Source organism: Neolamprologus brichardi, chromosome 11 (assembly GCF_056152115.1).
Source record: "Neolamprologus brichardi isolate AB-2024 chromosome 11, ASM5615211v1, whole genome shotgun sequence".
Taxonomy (NCBI): Eukaryota; Metazoa; Chordata; class Actinopteri; order Cichliformes; family Cichlidae; genus Neolamprologus; species Neolamprologus brichardi.
The window spans coordinates 17,540,476-17,556,930 of NC_142114.1; the positions used below are offsets into that span (position 1 = coordinate 17,540,476).

General features: G+C 40.5%; 2 protein-coding genes across 5 annotated transcripts; both read right to left on the reverse strand.

Annotated features, from left to right (window-relative positions):
• Positions 1–1,529: 1,529 nt before the first annotated feature.
• On the reverse strand, positions 1,530–10,486 carry u2af2a (U2 small nuclear RNA auxiliary factor 2a). Of its 2 annotated transcripts, none has more exons than XM_006802939.3 (12): positions 9,886–10,486; positions 8,499–8,640; positions 7,026–7,061; positions 6,646–6,749; positions 6,122–6,273; positions 5,881–5,997; positions 5,638–5,776; positions 5,440–5,519; positions 4,856–4,978; positions 4,683–4,769; positions 3,725–3,973; positions 1,530–3,634 (listed from the first exon to the last, which is right to left on the reverse strand). In XM_006802939.3, exons 1-12 carry the CDS (start codon positions 9,932–9,934, stop codon positions 3,500–3,502), a joined length of 1,413 nt encoding a protein of 470 aa, XP_006803002.1. In that variant the 5' UTR covers positions 9,935–10,486; the 3' UTR covers positions 1,530–3,499. The 2 variants fall into 2 exon arrangements, with proteins under 2 accessions (XP_006803002.1, XP_006803001.1); XM_006802938.3 differs by having other exon boundaries at positions 5,620–5,776.
• A 1,137-nt stretch (positions 10,487–11,623) lies between these two features.
• Positions 11,624–16,441, reverse strand: ccdc106a (coiled-coil domain containing 106a). 3 transcript variants are annotated; one of them, XM_006802937.3, is made up of 8 exons: positions 16,314–16,441; positions 15,803–15,872; positions 15,615–15,713; positions 15,275–15,496; positions 15,010–15,066; positions 14,618–14,896; positions 14,327–14,494; positions 11,624–13,646 (listed from the first exon to the last, which is right to left on the reverse strand). In XM_006802937.3, exons 2-8 carry the CDS (start codon positions 15,870–15,872, stop codon positions 13,330–13,332), a joined length of 1,212 nt encoding a protein of 403 aa, XP_006803000.2. In that variant the 5' UTR covers positions 16,314–16,441; the 3' UTR covers positions 11,624–13,329. The 3 variants fall into 3 exon arrangements, with proteins under 3 accessions (XP_006803000.2, XP_035768904.2, XP_006802998.2); XM_035913011.2 differs by having other exon boundaries at positions 15,803–15,890; XM_006802935.3 differs by having other exon boundaries at positions 15,803–15,895.
• Between the last annotated feature and the right edge of the window lie 14 nt (positions 16,442–16,455).

Genomic DNA, 16,455 nt, shown 5'->3' on the forward strand with positions numbered 1-16,455 from the left:
CATCTCTAAAAGACTGAGGGTCAGCTCTCCATTTTTGCTCCAGTGGACATGGTTTCAACTGCATGAGAGAGCTGCTGATTTACCTTTGTCCTGAGGGAACTACTGGGTAGTGAGTGTTGCATCAGAGGCCCTGCTGCTGCTGGGTTTTGTGCAGTGAGGTGCAGCGATGCAGATAGAGATGGGTAGTATAGAGCTGACACAGGACATTATTGCATGACAGAGTGTAGTTGCTTTCCTGTAACCATTTTACATGAAATCCCGGCTGAATAAGGCAATCCAGCTTTTGCTCTGCCTCACTCTTTGTACCTTGTGAGATGTAGAAAAATAAATGGGTTAATTGGAAGAACATAAATGACTTGGCTCAAAATAAGCCTGAATCTATCATCAAGTTGGATTTTTTAAAATATCTAGATAGATAGATAGATAGATAGATAGATAGATAGATAGATAGATAGATAGAGTACACACCTGTATTTGGAATAAAGTTGAATTCAGTTTGTCCAATTCAGGTGGTTGAACTTTTAATTTGTCAAATATATAATATGTACAACTATATATATGAAAACTATATGCTCACGGTCACTTTATTAAGTACACCTGTTCTAATCACTCATGGCAGCAACTCAATGCATTTAAAGCTTGAAAACGTGGTCAGGGTGACCTGCTGAAGTGGAAGCTGAGCATCAGAGGTATGGGAAGACAGGCAATCACTCACTTGTTACACGCGAGCTATGCAGAAGAGCATTCGTCAATGCACAACACACAGAACGATGAAGCAGATGAGCTATAGCAGCCGAAGAGCACGCTCCTCTCTGTTAGCTAAAAACAGGAAAATGAGGCTACAATTCACACCAAGATTGAACAATAGAAGACTGGAAAATTGTCTCATCTTGATTTCTACTTCAACATTTGTTTGGTAGGATCAGAATTGGGCTTAAACATAAAAAAAACCCCTGTCTTTTATAAGAGGTTCAGGCTGTCTGGTGGTGGTGTAATAGTGTGGGGATATTTTCTTGGCATACTTTGGACCCCTTAGAAGCAACTGAGCATCAATTAAATGCCACAGTATTCCCAAATATTGTTGTCCATCCCTTTATATCTATTCACTTTTGATGACTTCTTTCAGCAGGTTGACACACCATGTCACAAAGCTCAAATCATCTCAAACTGGCTGCTTGAACGCAACTATCAGGTCAGTATGAATCAAAATCTCCGAAGAATGCTTCAAGCATCTTGTTGAATCTATGCCATGAAGAACTGAGGCAGTTGTGAAGGTAAAAAGGGGGTCTGGCCCCTGTGTGTGACCAATGTTTATGCTACTCTTACATAAAAAGTCAGTCTAGTGACTGTGAAATAGCACCATCATTTGGACATTACCAATAACTACACAGTTTGATTAATTATGCTATCAGGTCAGTGAAGCTGACTGTAGCTCCAGTCTACTCCATCTCCATTATTAACTGTGCTACGGTGTGGTGAATGGATGTGGGCGTGCACAGGAAAAGGAAGCACAAAGGGAAGAAAAGCAGTCATGTAAATTCATGTTTTAATCAACATTTGAAAACAAACTGGACAAATGAAAGACTGCTTCTGCTTTTATAAACTATATGTGGCTTTTAGGTTTTAAATCATTTAAGAAATCACATTTTTTTCCAGAGAAAAAGAAACTAAAAGACACTTAAAAAAAAAAAAAAGAAAAGCAGATTTTCAGAAAGTAAGGAGTAACATCTCTAAAGTGTTATCACTGACACAGTCTCTCTTTCAGCGCTGTAAAGCAAACCAAAGGATCAAATGAAAGCACAGTCTCAAGCCCATACAGTTTGAACATGTGGTCCTCAGAGGATACAGGGCAGAAGATGAGGGAGATGAGCGATAAGCAGATTGTGTCTACATACACAGGGACTGTTTTCTATCAACCCAACAGCTGACCTCAGATTTAGTGAAATTACCAAATAGTTCAACAGCAGAAAAATGACTAACAGTGAACACTAAAATTTAAAAATCAGGTTACTTTATTTGTTTTCCCTAAATAATCTCCTCAAAGCCCCCAAATTTCTGAAGGAGATTGTAGTATTAGTTTTACTTTTAACTCTGATTTTAATTTTTTGAAAGACAAATCTGGCATTTTGTAATTTTAGTTTCACTCTGCAGTACAACATGAGTCGTGGGTATTAGTCTCGTGTTTATTTGGTCTTGTCAGAGGTGAGACGACTGCACAAACAAACAACTGGGTCCAACACATCTTACATCCCAAATCTGCTGGGAAACAAGGAAAAATGTGAGCTGGCTGAAGGACAAGACAGTAACATACATGGATATATAGACATCATTGGTAGAGGGGTAAGCCATATTTCTTTCAATAGCAAATTGACATGTAATAACATTAAGGCTCGTTGGTAAGGAAGAAATATATATCCCCCATGAAATCCCCTCCCAATCTGTCTTTATTGTCTCTTAAACTAAATCAGGGCTGAACTGCTGAGACAAAACAATCTCACCTTTAAAATGTTGTTCACAAAAGATGGACGTGACAAAAGTTGCAAAAATTAGAACAAAAACAAGAAAGCGCATAATTAAAAAAAAAAAAAAAAATTCTCTTTTTTTTTGCAGTTTGTGTTATTCTAAGGGACTGAATGCAGGGTGATATTACAGCTGAAATCAGTGAAGCTACACACAGTATCAGAACAATTACAGTTGACATTCAGATAGAGTCCAATCAGACAACAGATTTTCTAGAGATCATCCTGAAGGGCGGGGGGTGGGGGGCAGCAGTCTGATGAAAATGAAGGAACATAAGGAAAGGACAGAGTCCAGACAGGGGGTGGAGGAAAAAAATAATAAGAGTGTTCTTTTGCCTTTCTAATGATGACAGAAAAGCTGAAGTGGATGTTACAGCTACTGTGTATCTACACTGGATGGTCAAATGAAAATGCCCTCCCATCTTCCTCTCCATCTCCCCAAAACCTCCCTGTCACAATTATTTTTTTTACCCCCCCAACCAGAATCTTCCAGTAAGTTCCCTACCGCGGCTCCTTCCTAATGTACTTAAAACAGGCTAACTCCATTTAAATACAAACCTTAAAGTGTGGCACCCCCCCCCCTCCCACCCAGAAATGACATCCCTGTCTCACAAAGTATAAAAAATGCTCGCCCAACCCCTGGACCTATTATTACACGCTTTTTTTCTCAAAAATCTTTAACTTGCCCACCCACCCAGCTACACCACTAGCAACCAAACCTAGCCCCCTTTTATTATGTACTGAAAACAAACCCCACAAATTCTCCTCCTCCTCTATTTCCAATTCTGTCTTAACTGCTGAATATTTCGTGAAGATCTCCAATGATAATCTGGATATCACCACTGCCAAACAAATAATACTCCCAGATCGACCTGCAACGTTGCGCTACACACACACACAAAAAAAAAATCACTTTGGGGGCTGATTTGGAAACTGGCAGTGCACACCCTCCCCATTCCCCTCTTCTCGTCATGCGTCCTCTACCAGAAATCCCGGCGGTGATAGGCGTCTGGATCGCAGTATTTGGTCACCACCACCCTGTTGGCAAACTTCCTGCCTGTCAGCCCCTGCATGGCCTTCTGGGAGTCAAAAACTGATGTGAACTCCACAAAGATCTGAAATTTTTTTAAAAGATAAAAAAGCAGTGAGGACTTGTAACATCTCACAGCATTGTTTACCACAAGTCAAATGTAAACGGCTCCTACCTTGCCGGTTCCAGGCACTTCCAGGCCATCGACAGGTCGAGGTATCTCAATGCTTTTAACTTGGCCGTACTTGCTGCACTCATCCCTGACGTCCTCCACAATCTCCTCGTACTCTTCATCATCCAACAGCTCTTCAGGGGCCACCATGTTCATCAGACACAACACCTCCGTGGGCAGACCGCCCATCTGAGTCACGGAGCTGTTCAGACCTGGCACCTGCAGCGTCACTGGAGTCTGGTTTATACTCGACTGGAAGGAGGCACACAAAGGTTAGATGAGGCATTTTACAGCACAGCTTTCTCTACATTTTACAGTAAACTGTATAAAGCCAACAATTTAATATTCTTTACATCTATTTTCACAGCTGAAAAAAAACCTACTGGCCACTGCCACCCACCAGGCAACCCTGTTACTAAACAATCTCAGTCCAGCTTAAACTCAGTTTGGTCTCCAATCACCGTTTTCGTAAGTGTGGTTGCAGCTTTAACCCTAGGTAGTGTCGGCTGCTGGTTCATAAAATATTGAGAAAATGTGTTTTTGGGTGAACACTTTAACTGATTTCATGCAGAGCTTCAGTCAGCAGTATTTCATTGGCCATAGCTGGTTAGTAATAAATACGATCTGTTTCATATTTTATTATTATTGTACCGTATCCAATTGAATCCGAATGGATGTACTACACAAAGATTAGTTCAGGCAGTGATAAGGAAAGTGCTGCTACATGCGTTTTTCCTGCTTTTATTATAAAATAATAATTATAAAATAATAATAAAAGCAGGGGGAGGCAACTAAAAATGTACTACATTTAGATGTGCACTTGTAAATGGTTAAATTTAAGAGTAACTTCATAAATTGCTGGAGAAGAGTGGCCAAACAATCTTTATGCATTTTACACTCTCTAAAAGAGCATCGATCCTCCCACCACCCGCTGTCATCTGTCCAGGTCCTGGACACTTACCAGAGTTGCGTTCTTCGATCCCACACTGGCTCTTTGCACCAGAAGTTTCTTGTCTCCCAGCTGCATGCCGTTCAGTCCAGCAATAGCCTATAATGACATAACAACGTTGAAAACCATGCCTTCAAAAACACATACTACAGAGATAGCATTGTATATTCTGTTGGACTGGTTACCTGGTCATTAAGGTTGACATCAACATATTCACAAAAGGCATATCCTTTGGATAGGCCTGTGGCGCTGTCCTTCACCAGGTTAAAAGCCTTCAGAGGGCCAAATGACGTCAACAGCTCTTTCACCTAGCACACATGATGCATAAAGGTCACTGCAAGGCATTTCCAATGGTTTCCAACAGGTCTCATGAACACCAGACATTCCCAACATGAACACTACTGTTCAAGGTGTGTTACTGGGTAACATGACAGCAAACAAAAAGAATAACACAATGCTCCTTCTCTTTCACTTCTTCCAACAGTATGTATAGTGTCTCTATGTTTCAATACTGGTGGAAATTATATGCCGATGTATGCACTTTTTTTCCCCCAGAAAAGCACAAGAAAGAACAGAGTACACTCTGGGGTTCTTTAATCTTTAGCCATGTGAGAAATACAGGACTCAAAGTATAACAGAATGCAATGTAGTGTTGTTTGGGCCGTTTTGCAAGGTGAGTGTGTAAGTGTATTGTGCAGAACAATTGATACTGAACAAGCTGTACTGCACTTATAAGAAAAGATGAGCTGTTTAAGGCACAAACACTGACCTGGTCATCATTCAGGTAGTTAGGCAAGCCACCAATGAAGAGCTTGTGAGCAGAGTCTGGGACTACTGTGGACACCACACCTGCAGGAGCAGCAACAGGCAGAAACATTAATGGAGAAATTGAGTTCACACAGATTACAATTTGCTGAGAATTGTGCCAGAAGTAATTAGAGTTAAAAACCATTAATTGTCTGTATACCAGGCACATAGACACTGGGGTTCTCGCTCATGCCGGGCAGGGGCTGGTAATCGTGGGGACGGCGAATCTTAAGACTCTGGCCTTGAAAGATGATGCCATCAAAGGCCATTGCCTGTGTTGTTTCATCCACAGAACGGAACTACACAAAACAAAATATGGCTGACTTCAAAACTGCGTATTTTAATAAGGTTTTAGGATTATACCAAGACAGAACAATCAATGTTCATGGGAAAATTGACTCACCTCAAGGAAGGCAAAGTTCTTATCCTGATTGATCTGTACTGCAAGAACGGGATTGCCAGGGGCCTGAGTAAGACCACCCAAACGCATCTGGGCATTAAAGAAGTCCATCATTGACTCCTAAACATAAGGGAGGGGAAAAATAATAGATTGTGTTAATTTGCACAATAACAACCAAACACATAAATTACTGCAGGATGTTTATCGGGCAGGAGCCAAAGTCAAATGCTGTGCTGTTACTCACCTCTGTGATACCAAAGGGGATGTTGCCCACATAGAGCCGACGAGCCTGTCGGGTCATCTGGCTACCCACTACAGGTACTGGGGTTGGAGTAACAGCCAGGCCATCTGGAGTCATGGTCGGCAGGAGGGCTGTAGCTGGGATCTGGCCTGCAGCTGGAGCGTGAAGACAGGAAATATTTAACAACCTCATTCTGTTGTTTCAGTAAAGCCATGTGGCAGATTAATACGCACATAAACGTGGAAATATTATGCTCATTTCTATTCTTCATATTTTACATTTTTGGACTCCATTAATCATTTTTCATCTTAAGCTGGGCCTTGCTATAGCCCCTTGGTTCTACTACGTTTCTGTTAAGGGTGAAAACGAGTAATTTTACACACACTGACCATGTTTAAAATATGATGGGAAAATGAGGAAAAGCATAATAGATCCACTTTAAATGTGTCTTTCAATCAAGTAAGGCAGCATCAAATATTGTAGTAAACATATAAATAGATAAGATGAGAAGGAAAAAGGATGGTTACCTTGCATGGCTTTGTACTGCATGGGAGTGATGTGTTCAAAACCAGGTGGAGGGACATCCCAGTACTTCTTCACCTTCTTCTTCTTCTCACGGTGGGGAGAACGGCTGTTTGAGGAACACACAATCATCATGTAACTTATCTCTCATTAGCTCACACTGGACTACTACAGGAAACGATGGTTTGATTTCAGAAATGAACAAAACAGACTACATTTCAATCACAACACTGTAAAACTCATGTTAAAGATGATAAAAGGGATAGAAAACCCTCATCCAGGCAGTTATTTACATACTAAATGGTAGACAGAATCTAAGAAGATAATTAAAATCCAGTTGCTGCAGTAAGGCACAAACCAGCTTTGTGTTAGTTTGCTGTATTACCTTCCAGCATTGTCCTGGGGGAAGCTGGATGGTGAGCTGAAATGACATCGGAAGGGTTTCACATTTCTCTCAAATAATAAACACATTAACCAACATTTCCACTTGACAAAATTAGAGCTTCCATTTTGAATACAAGTCAGTCACTAAGTGAGCCTCACAGCTGGCACGAATTCAAACTATTAATGAGGCAATGAAAGCATAAATTACATCGTTAAAAATTGAGGAGCCAGATATTACATCTTTTTAACTACTCACACTGCATATCTGCAAGTAACGTGTTTTATACTGGTACAGAGAAAGAAAAGAGTCAAGCAGCAGTCAAGCAAAGAGGTCACATTCACAGCCAATAAGAAGCAGGAAACTGGAAAACTTTGCAGAAGTCCGCAAGAAAGTGAACATAATGAAGCAGTCACAAAGGAGATGTGTGACTTCAAATGAAAACTTATTGTATATAAATGCAATCCAAAGGTGAAAGTGAAGGAAAGACTGGCTAATCGTGAGCATAAACACATACGGGTTATGTGTTCCCCCGTCAACAGGCAAGCTTTTGTCTCTTTGGTATCAAAGATGATGTTCTTAGAAGAACGGACAATTTTCCCAAAGCGAGAAGCTTAACGAGATTTGATCAAAGACTGCGGATCAGGCTTGTCACGGGAAAAAGTGGGAGCACATTTCAGAGACACCCGATATTATGCAACTTCAGAGTGAATATGCAAATAATCTACGTATCAGAAAAGATTCTTTCTGGAGTTTTATTAATAGCACTTTTTGTGTTTTAATCTTGGACGGACCTGAAATTCTCTTTAAAAACCAGTTTTGACTCCTGATATTCTGCATGATGAGTTCCACAGTCGACAGGAAGTGGCAGAAGCTCATTGCCTAAGCTAGTTTTTAGTTCTGATTAATGTGTTTAAGTGCATTTGTTGTCCTGAACAGCAACACAATATGCTATTAAGACACAGAAAAAACAAACAAACAAACAAAAGAAAAAGAACAGATGACAGCAAAAGCCAGGAAGGAGAGGGCTGCATTTTGCAAACATAACAAATTTTTATAGTGTCAGTTTTTTGTGCGCATGTGCTTGAGTTTGGAATTTGCAGCCACCTACTGTGCGGCACAAAACTGGCTGGATGTCAGCGCAAAGTCGAGGGTGTTTAGACATGCTGGTGTTTCAACACATTTGTATTGCATATATATAGGGCAAAAAAATTTAGTGTTTACATGTTTGTGAGGTCCAAGTTTACTGGGACTCACAAGCTGAGCTTCTTACATGTAAAGTAGCTTTCATCATTGTACTAGGAAGGTGTCCAGAGGTTAATATAATCTGATCTATTCTTTACAGATGCTTTATTTTCGGCCAGTGTGATGACTATACAATGTACACTACATTCCAGTATAGTGGGGCGATTCTTGACGCAACACAGTAGCTTTGACTGCTTGTTGGCCCAGATGTGGTTGCATGCTGGTACTAACCTGCGTCTGTGTCTCCGCTCCTTACTGTCTCCACGGCGGTCTCTGCTGCGTCTGTCCCTGTCTCTGCTCCTCCTCTTCCTCTCTCTGCTGCGGCTGCGGGACGAGGACCGACGGTGGTGGCGGTTCTCTTTGTCCCTTTCAGCTGTAGGAATTAAATATTAAGTGTTTAATAACTTGCATGACTGCACATAAATGGGATACATAGCTAGCTGGGGATATACACCAATTAGCCACAGCATTAAAACCAGTGAGAGGTGACACTTTTAACACTGATCATCTTGTGGATGTTTAATTGAAATGTACAATCCACATCCAACTACACCTCGTTCCCACTGCCTTGCACTCCTAGATAGCATTTTCACCACACTGCAAAAAGGAAAAAAGAAAAAAACTGCAAGGGCCATGAGGAATGACTCAAAGCATTAACACAGCCTCAAAACTGCATCATAACAATTTGAAAGAGTATTTGTAGGATCGATTCAGACAAGCTGGATACAGAATATCCACTCACAACCTACAAGACCCAAAAAGATCCACTGCTCCCTGTCTATGGTTGAACAAAAAGCCCGTGTCCATAGGCCACAAGGTATTTCTGAAGCCCTATGGAGACCACAAAATATTAGTCCTGTGTACCATATGGGTGTACACATAGCTTAACTTACAGATTGGTAAAATAAACCAAATAAACTTTACATAGACATAAGACCAACGCCTTCTAGTGCTATACAGTAGGATATTTGAAATTATAAGGCAATGCTAAAGTGGTTACGTTAGCATTTTATAAATAAATACTGGTTATGGTAGCATTTTAAAAACAAGACCACAGCTTTTATAGATGAATAACGTGAATAACAGCTCGTAGAATTTAATAAACCCCATCCACTAGACGGATGCAGCTCATAGTGTGTGAGTATCTATACAAATCTACCTTGAAAACAGTCTGTGTCGGATAAGTTTTTTTTAACTGGTACAGTTACTGGTTGTGTGTCGAAAGGTTAGAGGCAATAATCTAGTAGTAATAGTAATAGTAATCTGGATTAGAAACGTTCAGTGCACGCAACAGCTGCAAAGAATGAATGCTAGCTGCACCAATTATTCAGTCAGCTGGTCTTGACTCACGATATAAACTTACAATGCTTTAAAGAAACAGTAACCTTTATTTAGTTTGTATTTGGCTACCGGTAAACTTACAGAAAAGTCGGAAAAATGCTCATCCAACAGAATAAAATGACGAGCAATATTCCCGTAAAACTGTGGGCTAGTAATTTGCTTAATACTGTTCCAGTAAATAGACATGGCCACAGTAGGATACACTGATGGCGGCCTGTACAAACAAAGGCACCATTGGCGTTTCTAAATGCTGATGCAAAAAGAAAAAGTAATTTACCTTGTTTGTTTTCAGATAACTGTCTTTCGAATTCGTCGAAGTCCGACATCTCTCTGCAGAAGCCTGCTACGCTTTCGGAGACTGCGTTGCTCAGTTGGCGGTGGCTAGCTTAAGCTAGCAACAAAGTGAACAACACTTTTAAAAACAAGTGTCTTGCAGATGCAGCCCCGGAAAGTTAGCCTCGACTAGTAGCTTACCTAACGACAGATTTATCGAAAACTGTTTAACTAGAACATATATTAGCGGCAAAATATTTGTTTATAACGTAACAGCAGAATCATTGATAAAGAAAACGTGTTCGCATGGGTTAGCCTGCTAACGTTAGCTAACTAGCTTGTAGCAAAGTCCAGAAGAATAGTGGGCCCGTGGCTCCTAGCTAGCTGCCAACGCCGAATGAATGAGCTTCTTTTCGGAGCCCAAAGCGGATCCGGGGAGTTAATGATCCACGGGAGCCAGTTGTTCGGCTTTACAAGACAAATATATGCGCTTTCAGATATTTCGAAGCTAGAGAAAACAATTAAGACTTCGGTATGCCCGCTTTTTTTGCTCCGTCTCCCTGGAGCTCCGTGACACAGGAAGTTGATGAATGCCTTGTTTCCGGTGAGTGAGAAAGAAGAGACGCTCCGGTGTCCGTTTTCGCTTGTTTTTTTTATTATTTTCCCATCAAAGTTAATTTATCTGCTAAGGACATGCTAAGTCCCAAAGTGTCAAAGTTTTGTTTTGTAGTTCAAGTGAAGATGAAACCTTTAACTTCAGTCTTAAACTGCTTGGGTTTTTTTTTTTTTTACTTCTTCCTTAGGGGTCGCCATAGGCCTCCACATCACTCTCTCTTCTTACCTTCAACATAATCCCACCCACACCCTGAACCCATCTGTCACTCCTACTGCAAACCTGACTGCTGTCTTGTCTTCTGGCTCAGGACCTGGACAACTTGCTGTAATTACTGGAATCATGAATTCTACCAAAAAATCCTGAAGCAAAGAATTCTTGCCATAAGTTTGTGCCCTGAGGCTTACTTTGGTTATGGAAACACACCAGTAAGTCCACCTCTAAAAAAGCGATTAAAGTTTAGGAGTGGCCTATTTAAAGTCTGGATTTAAATATGATTGAGATGCTTTGGTATGACCTTAAACAAGTCATTTCTGCTGCAAAACTTTTCAAGGTGGCTGAATTAAAACAATTTGGCAAACAACAGTGGGCCAAAATTCCTCCACAGCAATGTGAATGAGTCAGTGCCAGTTATTGCAAATACTTGATTGCAGTTCTTGCTGCCACAGGTGGCACAACTAGTTATTGGCTTTAGAGGGGAATTACTTTCTTTTTCACACAAGGCAAGGTAGGTTTGGATAGCTTTTTTCCCCTTAATAAATGAAATATTGTATTTACTTGGGTTGTCTTTGTCTAGTATTAAAACATTTTTAATGATCTAAAACACGCAAGTCTGACAAATGTGCAAAAAACTAAGAACTGAAGCACAGAAACACTTTTTCACAGCACTGTGAGCTTTGGCAATCACACTCACCAGTTTTCACCCATTTAAACATCAATTTGGATTTTTTGGACTGACATGTTGGACAGTATTCTCCATCAAAGCAGTAAAAATGAGGAAATATCTTTGGAAAAATTATCCTCCATCCCTTCAGTCGAATCTCTGAGACATAGAAGCTGGTCTGGTATCTGGTGGTGCCACAATAACTTACTAAGACATTTTATCACCTATTTATTGTAACCTGACGTCTCCTCACATCTCACCCAGCACCAGCAATGCAACAAATCCATTAAAGTAGAAATAAAATTAGAAGTTCACACTACTTGTCAGAAATGAAATCTTTTAATTAGTATTATGTTTTAACAGTAGAGTTCATGAGTCATAAACAGTGGAGCTGTGCAATTTTACAGACAAATAAATCTACATTTTCGTATGAAATCTATGCTGTAATGAATTCTGAGTCTTACTATACATTAGGTGAATAATACGTTACATTATTTAAACACTGCACACTGGTATGACGTTTAAAAAGCTCTTCAGCAGATTCACTGTCTGCTCTTTAGCTCCACAACCAAACACTAAAATGGCTTGAGTTCCACAAATTGGAGTACTTATCACTGTTAGGAAAACAGGTTATTGCGATATGAAAATTTAAGCCAAAGGTCACAGTATTCCACTGTAACTTAGTCTGTTTTATTCTAACAGAACTTACTGTCTCACTTCACTGGAACACACACTATACATTACTGTACATTATAGTCAATGTGTGTGCCACTTTGAAATGTAAAAGATCCCTATAAACTACAGCTCACTGATGATCTCTTTAACATGCACTTGCAGCGACATTGAGAAAGCATTGGGAAGGAATAAAACATCTTTTGTCATCATGAGTAAGCTGCTTTTGCTAAAGTTGTAAAAATGTTTCACAATTTTTCACAAGGAACCAAAAGTTACACAATGTTACAGAAAACCAGTATAGTAATAATCATTTTAAAGGCTCCAAAACCGTATTTTACAAAAATGTGTTAGTGTCACAATGCATTACAGAAGCCTCGGTATCAGAAGCATAAGAAGTGACATCTACTGTAATTTAGTTCAGGTCATGTACAAAAAAGGATTGGTGCACTCCTCAGTGAAACAACAGAGTAATGCAGACACAAGACCAGCTGGAAGTCATATTACTATTATTACTAACCCTTAAGCAACCAAGATATTTTAATGACTAACATGACAGAGTGGTCATTTATGACCCTATTATTGATGTTTACCATACCTAAGCGGTTTAGATATCCTAGGTCAGATCCACCAAAGCTTTATGCCATAGTTGGCTGGTTTAGAAGGAATGCATTGCCTGAAACTCCACCTGCCTCTGAAATCTACCAGGTGTTCATTCATGCTGCGAAATGATCTTGACAGTAAAACACTGAACCCGTAAACTCTAGCTGATTCAGATTTTGTGAACAGAAAAGGAAACAACAGTGCAGCTCTGCACAATAAAGGCTGAGACCTAAATGAGGTAAGCTAAAGACGCTCATTTAAGTACTAGAAAAAGCAGTCTCCTCTATAATCCTGGTAAAGACACATTGCTTTTCACCAAATCTGGATCACACAGACATACCCTCCTGGCCTCAACAACAGAAGCGTGTTTTTTTTTCTTTCTGTCTGCAGCAGGCACCCCCACATCCTCAATACCCACTGCAGTGAAGATTTGTCGAAGGACAAACAACAAACGTGTAGGATGTTTGTAAAAGTAACACATGAAGGGTTTGTCCCAGGTTACATGGCCACAACCAGACTGCTGAGATAGCAAAATAATAATAAATAATAACAATAAAATGATCTTAATATTGTTTCTTGGGGGTAAGCTAGCCAGCAGAACCTAACTGCCTTTCTTTTTACTACTCAAACCACATTTGTTGTTTAGAGAGATCTCCCATTATTCTCTCTTTCTTTCCTTAGTGTCTGAACCTGTAGGAGATGGGCAGAAGCAGGTTATTCTTCTTCAAGGCTTGGACTCTGTTAAGTGTCTCTTCATCCAGGGCAGTGTAGCAGCGCCGGGCATAATCCAGCAGCTTCTCCTTGGATGGATCGAACTCCCCCACCTCTGCCACCTTCTCTGGGGCGACTAGCAGCAGCTCAGCAATGGGCGTGGTAGACGCCACTGTGTTGCGGTCAACGCCATGAATTTGGAAGGCTTTGGACATATTTTTTAGTCGCTGGTATGTAAGTAGGATCTTCTTGTAACGGAAAAGCACTCCAGCAGCATCTTTCACTGAAGAAGAAAAACACACAGGTGAGTCAGCTACAATCTCATGAGCATTGTGGTAACTCGTGACCATAGTATGTAAAAGACAGATTAAATAGCCATGATGTAACACAGCGGTTTGTGAAATGCTATTTTTAACCATTAACTTGACATTTTTGTGGCCAGATGTCACAAATCTGACTGAGAAAGAGAGGGCACTGCACACTCACAGCACAGGCAGCGACTTGTACGTCAATAGGCATCCGCACACTAAATCATAACTACATTTTATCATCTATTGTATTTTAAATGGGACCACATTTTACAGAATTAACCTAATGCTGTATTAAACAAGACTAGAAACTAACGATTGAAACTATTAACTCATCAGGAATCAAGTGTATTCTTTTTATGGGTTAAAATTTTTTCAACCAGGAGTTGCAGCCTGCTGGTCATTAGAAAGAACACAGGTTTAAGACACCCAGTATCGTGGTCCCTCGGTCTAGGACCCAAGGCTTTTGTGATTTGTTGTACTTCATGTTGTGTGTTTTGCTGTTTTAATCAGCTCTTGGTTTCAGTTAGTTTGCTCCTGCTCTGCTCTGTCTTTATGTTTTGTTAATCAGTCAACAACACCCAAAAGCCATGTCCAGCTTTTATATACAGTCAGTATTAAGGACACTGAAATGTTGAGATTTTCCCTTCCTCACCTCTTTGTCGCTCTCTTGGAGGTCTGAAGACCCGCCTTCTTTTTAACTGTCTGTTGCTGTTAATGGCGTCTGACATCACATCTTCCCCTGATATCATTCCCTCCTCCTCCTCAATGTAGCCATCCTGCTCAAGATACTCATCTGATTCTCCCAATAGTGAAAGGGAATCTGACGAGACAAAAATGTTCTATTTAACTAAACCCAATAGTTAAAAGACAACATGTATAAAGCACTGATTGCATTCAGTTAATTACGGTGATTCAAAGCTTTATGCCGTGTCATGTATATTACCTGGACCTACGTTGCTATGCCCACTCATTTCATTCATGGATGACCTTGCAGCACTGGTACTGTTGCCACTGCTGCCACTGGCTGTACTGGAAGTACTATGGCTATGGCCTTGCAAAATGGCTTGGGATTGTGTGGAGTTGAAGAGAGCATTCATAGATGCAAGCTGATTGGTCAATGGACTGGACACGTGGTTTTTCGAAGTCACCATAGTTGGAGGACCAGGCCTTCGCTGCATAAAGTGACGTGAGGGGAAATGCTGAGAGTCGGTCTTTTGTTGTTCTATAAAGAGAAGGAAACCTGAGAATCTGCAAGCTAAGCCCAAATATATGAAATAAAGTATAACATTAACAGGCTGTTTGGGTATGTCTAATTATGACTTTTCAAATATTTACCAGCAGGACGATCTTCCTCTCTTCTTGCCCTCCAGTTAAATCGTCTTGATTCATATCCTTAAGAGAAACAGATAGCAAGAGATAAAAAATTACTTTTGATTCTGATAGACTAGCTAAAAAATCAGTTTCTCGTTGACCAAATAACATTAATGAACCCATCTTCTCCCCCAGTGACAGATAGGATAGCTGCCAGTCCCCTACATGGATTAACCACGGGTAAAACTGTTGGACGTGTTATTAACTCACACCTGCCCCCTGTCCTCACCATTACTGTATTGTCTCTGACTCTGCTCCTGGCCTTGGCTCTTTGTGGAAAAGATGAAGCGGTCCAGCTGGCAACGGAGGAAGTCCCTCTCCTCTTCCAAGTCCTCAATTCTTTTCTGAAGCCAAGAGTTTTTCTCCAGAGAGATCTGCAGCTGGGTCCGCAGGTTGGTGATCACCATGTAGGAATTGTTGACTGGAGATGGTCCAGCAGATGACTGTGACTCTGAAGAGTATCGATGGATAGTTAGTCTGGCCAATAACTAATAATGCACATCAAGAGATTGTGTGTATGGAATTAAGTTATTGTAGAGTAGATTTAAAGTATTGATGCGGATGTTCACCATCAAAATTTTGATCACTCTGGTTAAAAAATCCCTGCTGCTCAAAGTTGCCCTCCTCATAGGGGATGGAAATTTCATAGGCGTCCTCATTTTTTGGCGCTGAGAAGAGACAACTTAAACAAATTAATTATCATGCTTGACCCAAAGACAGGACGACCATATATGCTAGGACCACTTCGAAATCTTACTCTGCAGGTGGAGTGAGCCTGCGTGGCTCTTGGATGTGGACGCAGCATCATTCCTGTTTCCGTCCTCCATCTCACACCACAGACAAACCTTTGCTTAGTGCACAGTTTAAAATGTGTCTTCAGTGACTTTGTTACATTTAGCGATGATGTGCTCACATTTATCTAAACAGCTACAGCTCACCGGAAACCTTTCACAACGTGGGGGTGTTGTGCTTTATGCATACGCAGTGAGCCTACAAAGCATAGCTAATTTTATCACACAGCTCTCTCCCATGCAATTAGAAATTAAAACAGTGAAACTGATTGTATTACTCAAACATAAGTTTGTAGCGCCCTGCTACGGCGCTCAGAAGAGAGCCCTATGTTAGCGTCCTGTAATATTAGCACAAAAAATTAGCTACAATATAAAATTACAATCCATTTCTTTCTGCACCCTCAAGTTTAATGATTTCACTCTCACATTGTTAAAATCCCTGAGTTACGAATATCATCCGCAGAAACTGTTACATACCACTTTATGTTTGTAATAACTTAGTCTTGCACATGTAATAAGACGTTATAACTCCGTCATATCTCCATTTCACCAGTTCGTCGGCTAGCTAACAAGCTAACAATAACAATTATCGGGTTTTTTTTCTACCGAGTCTTACGTC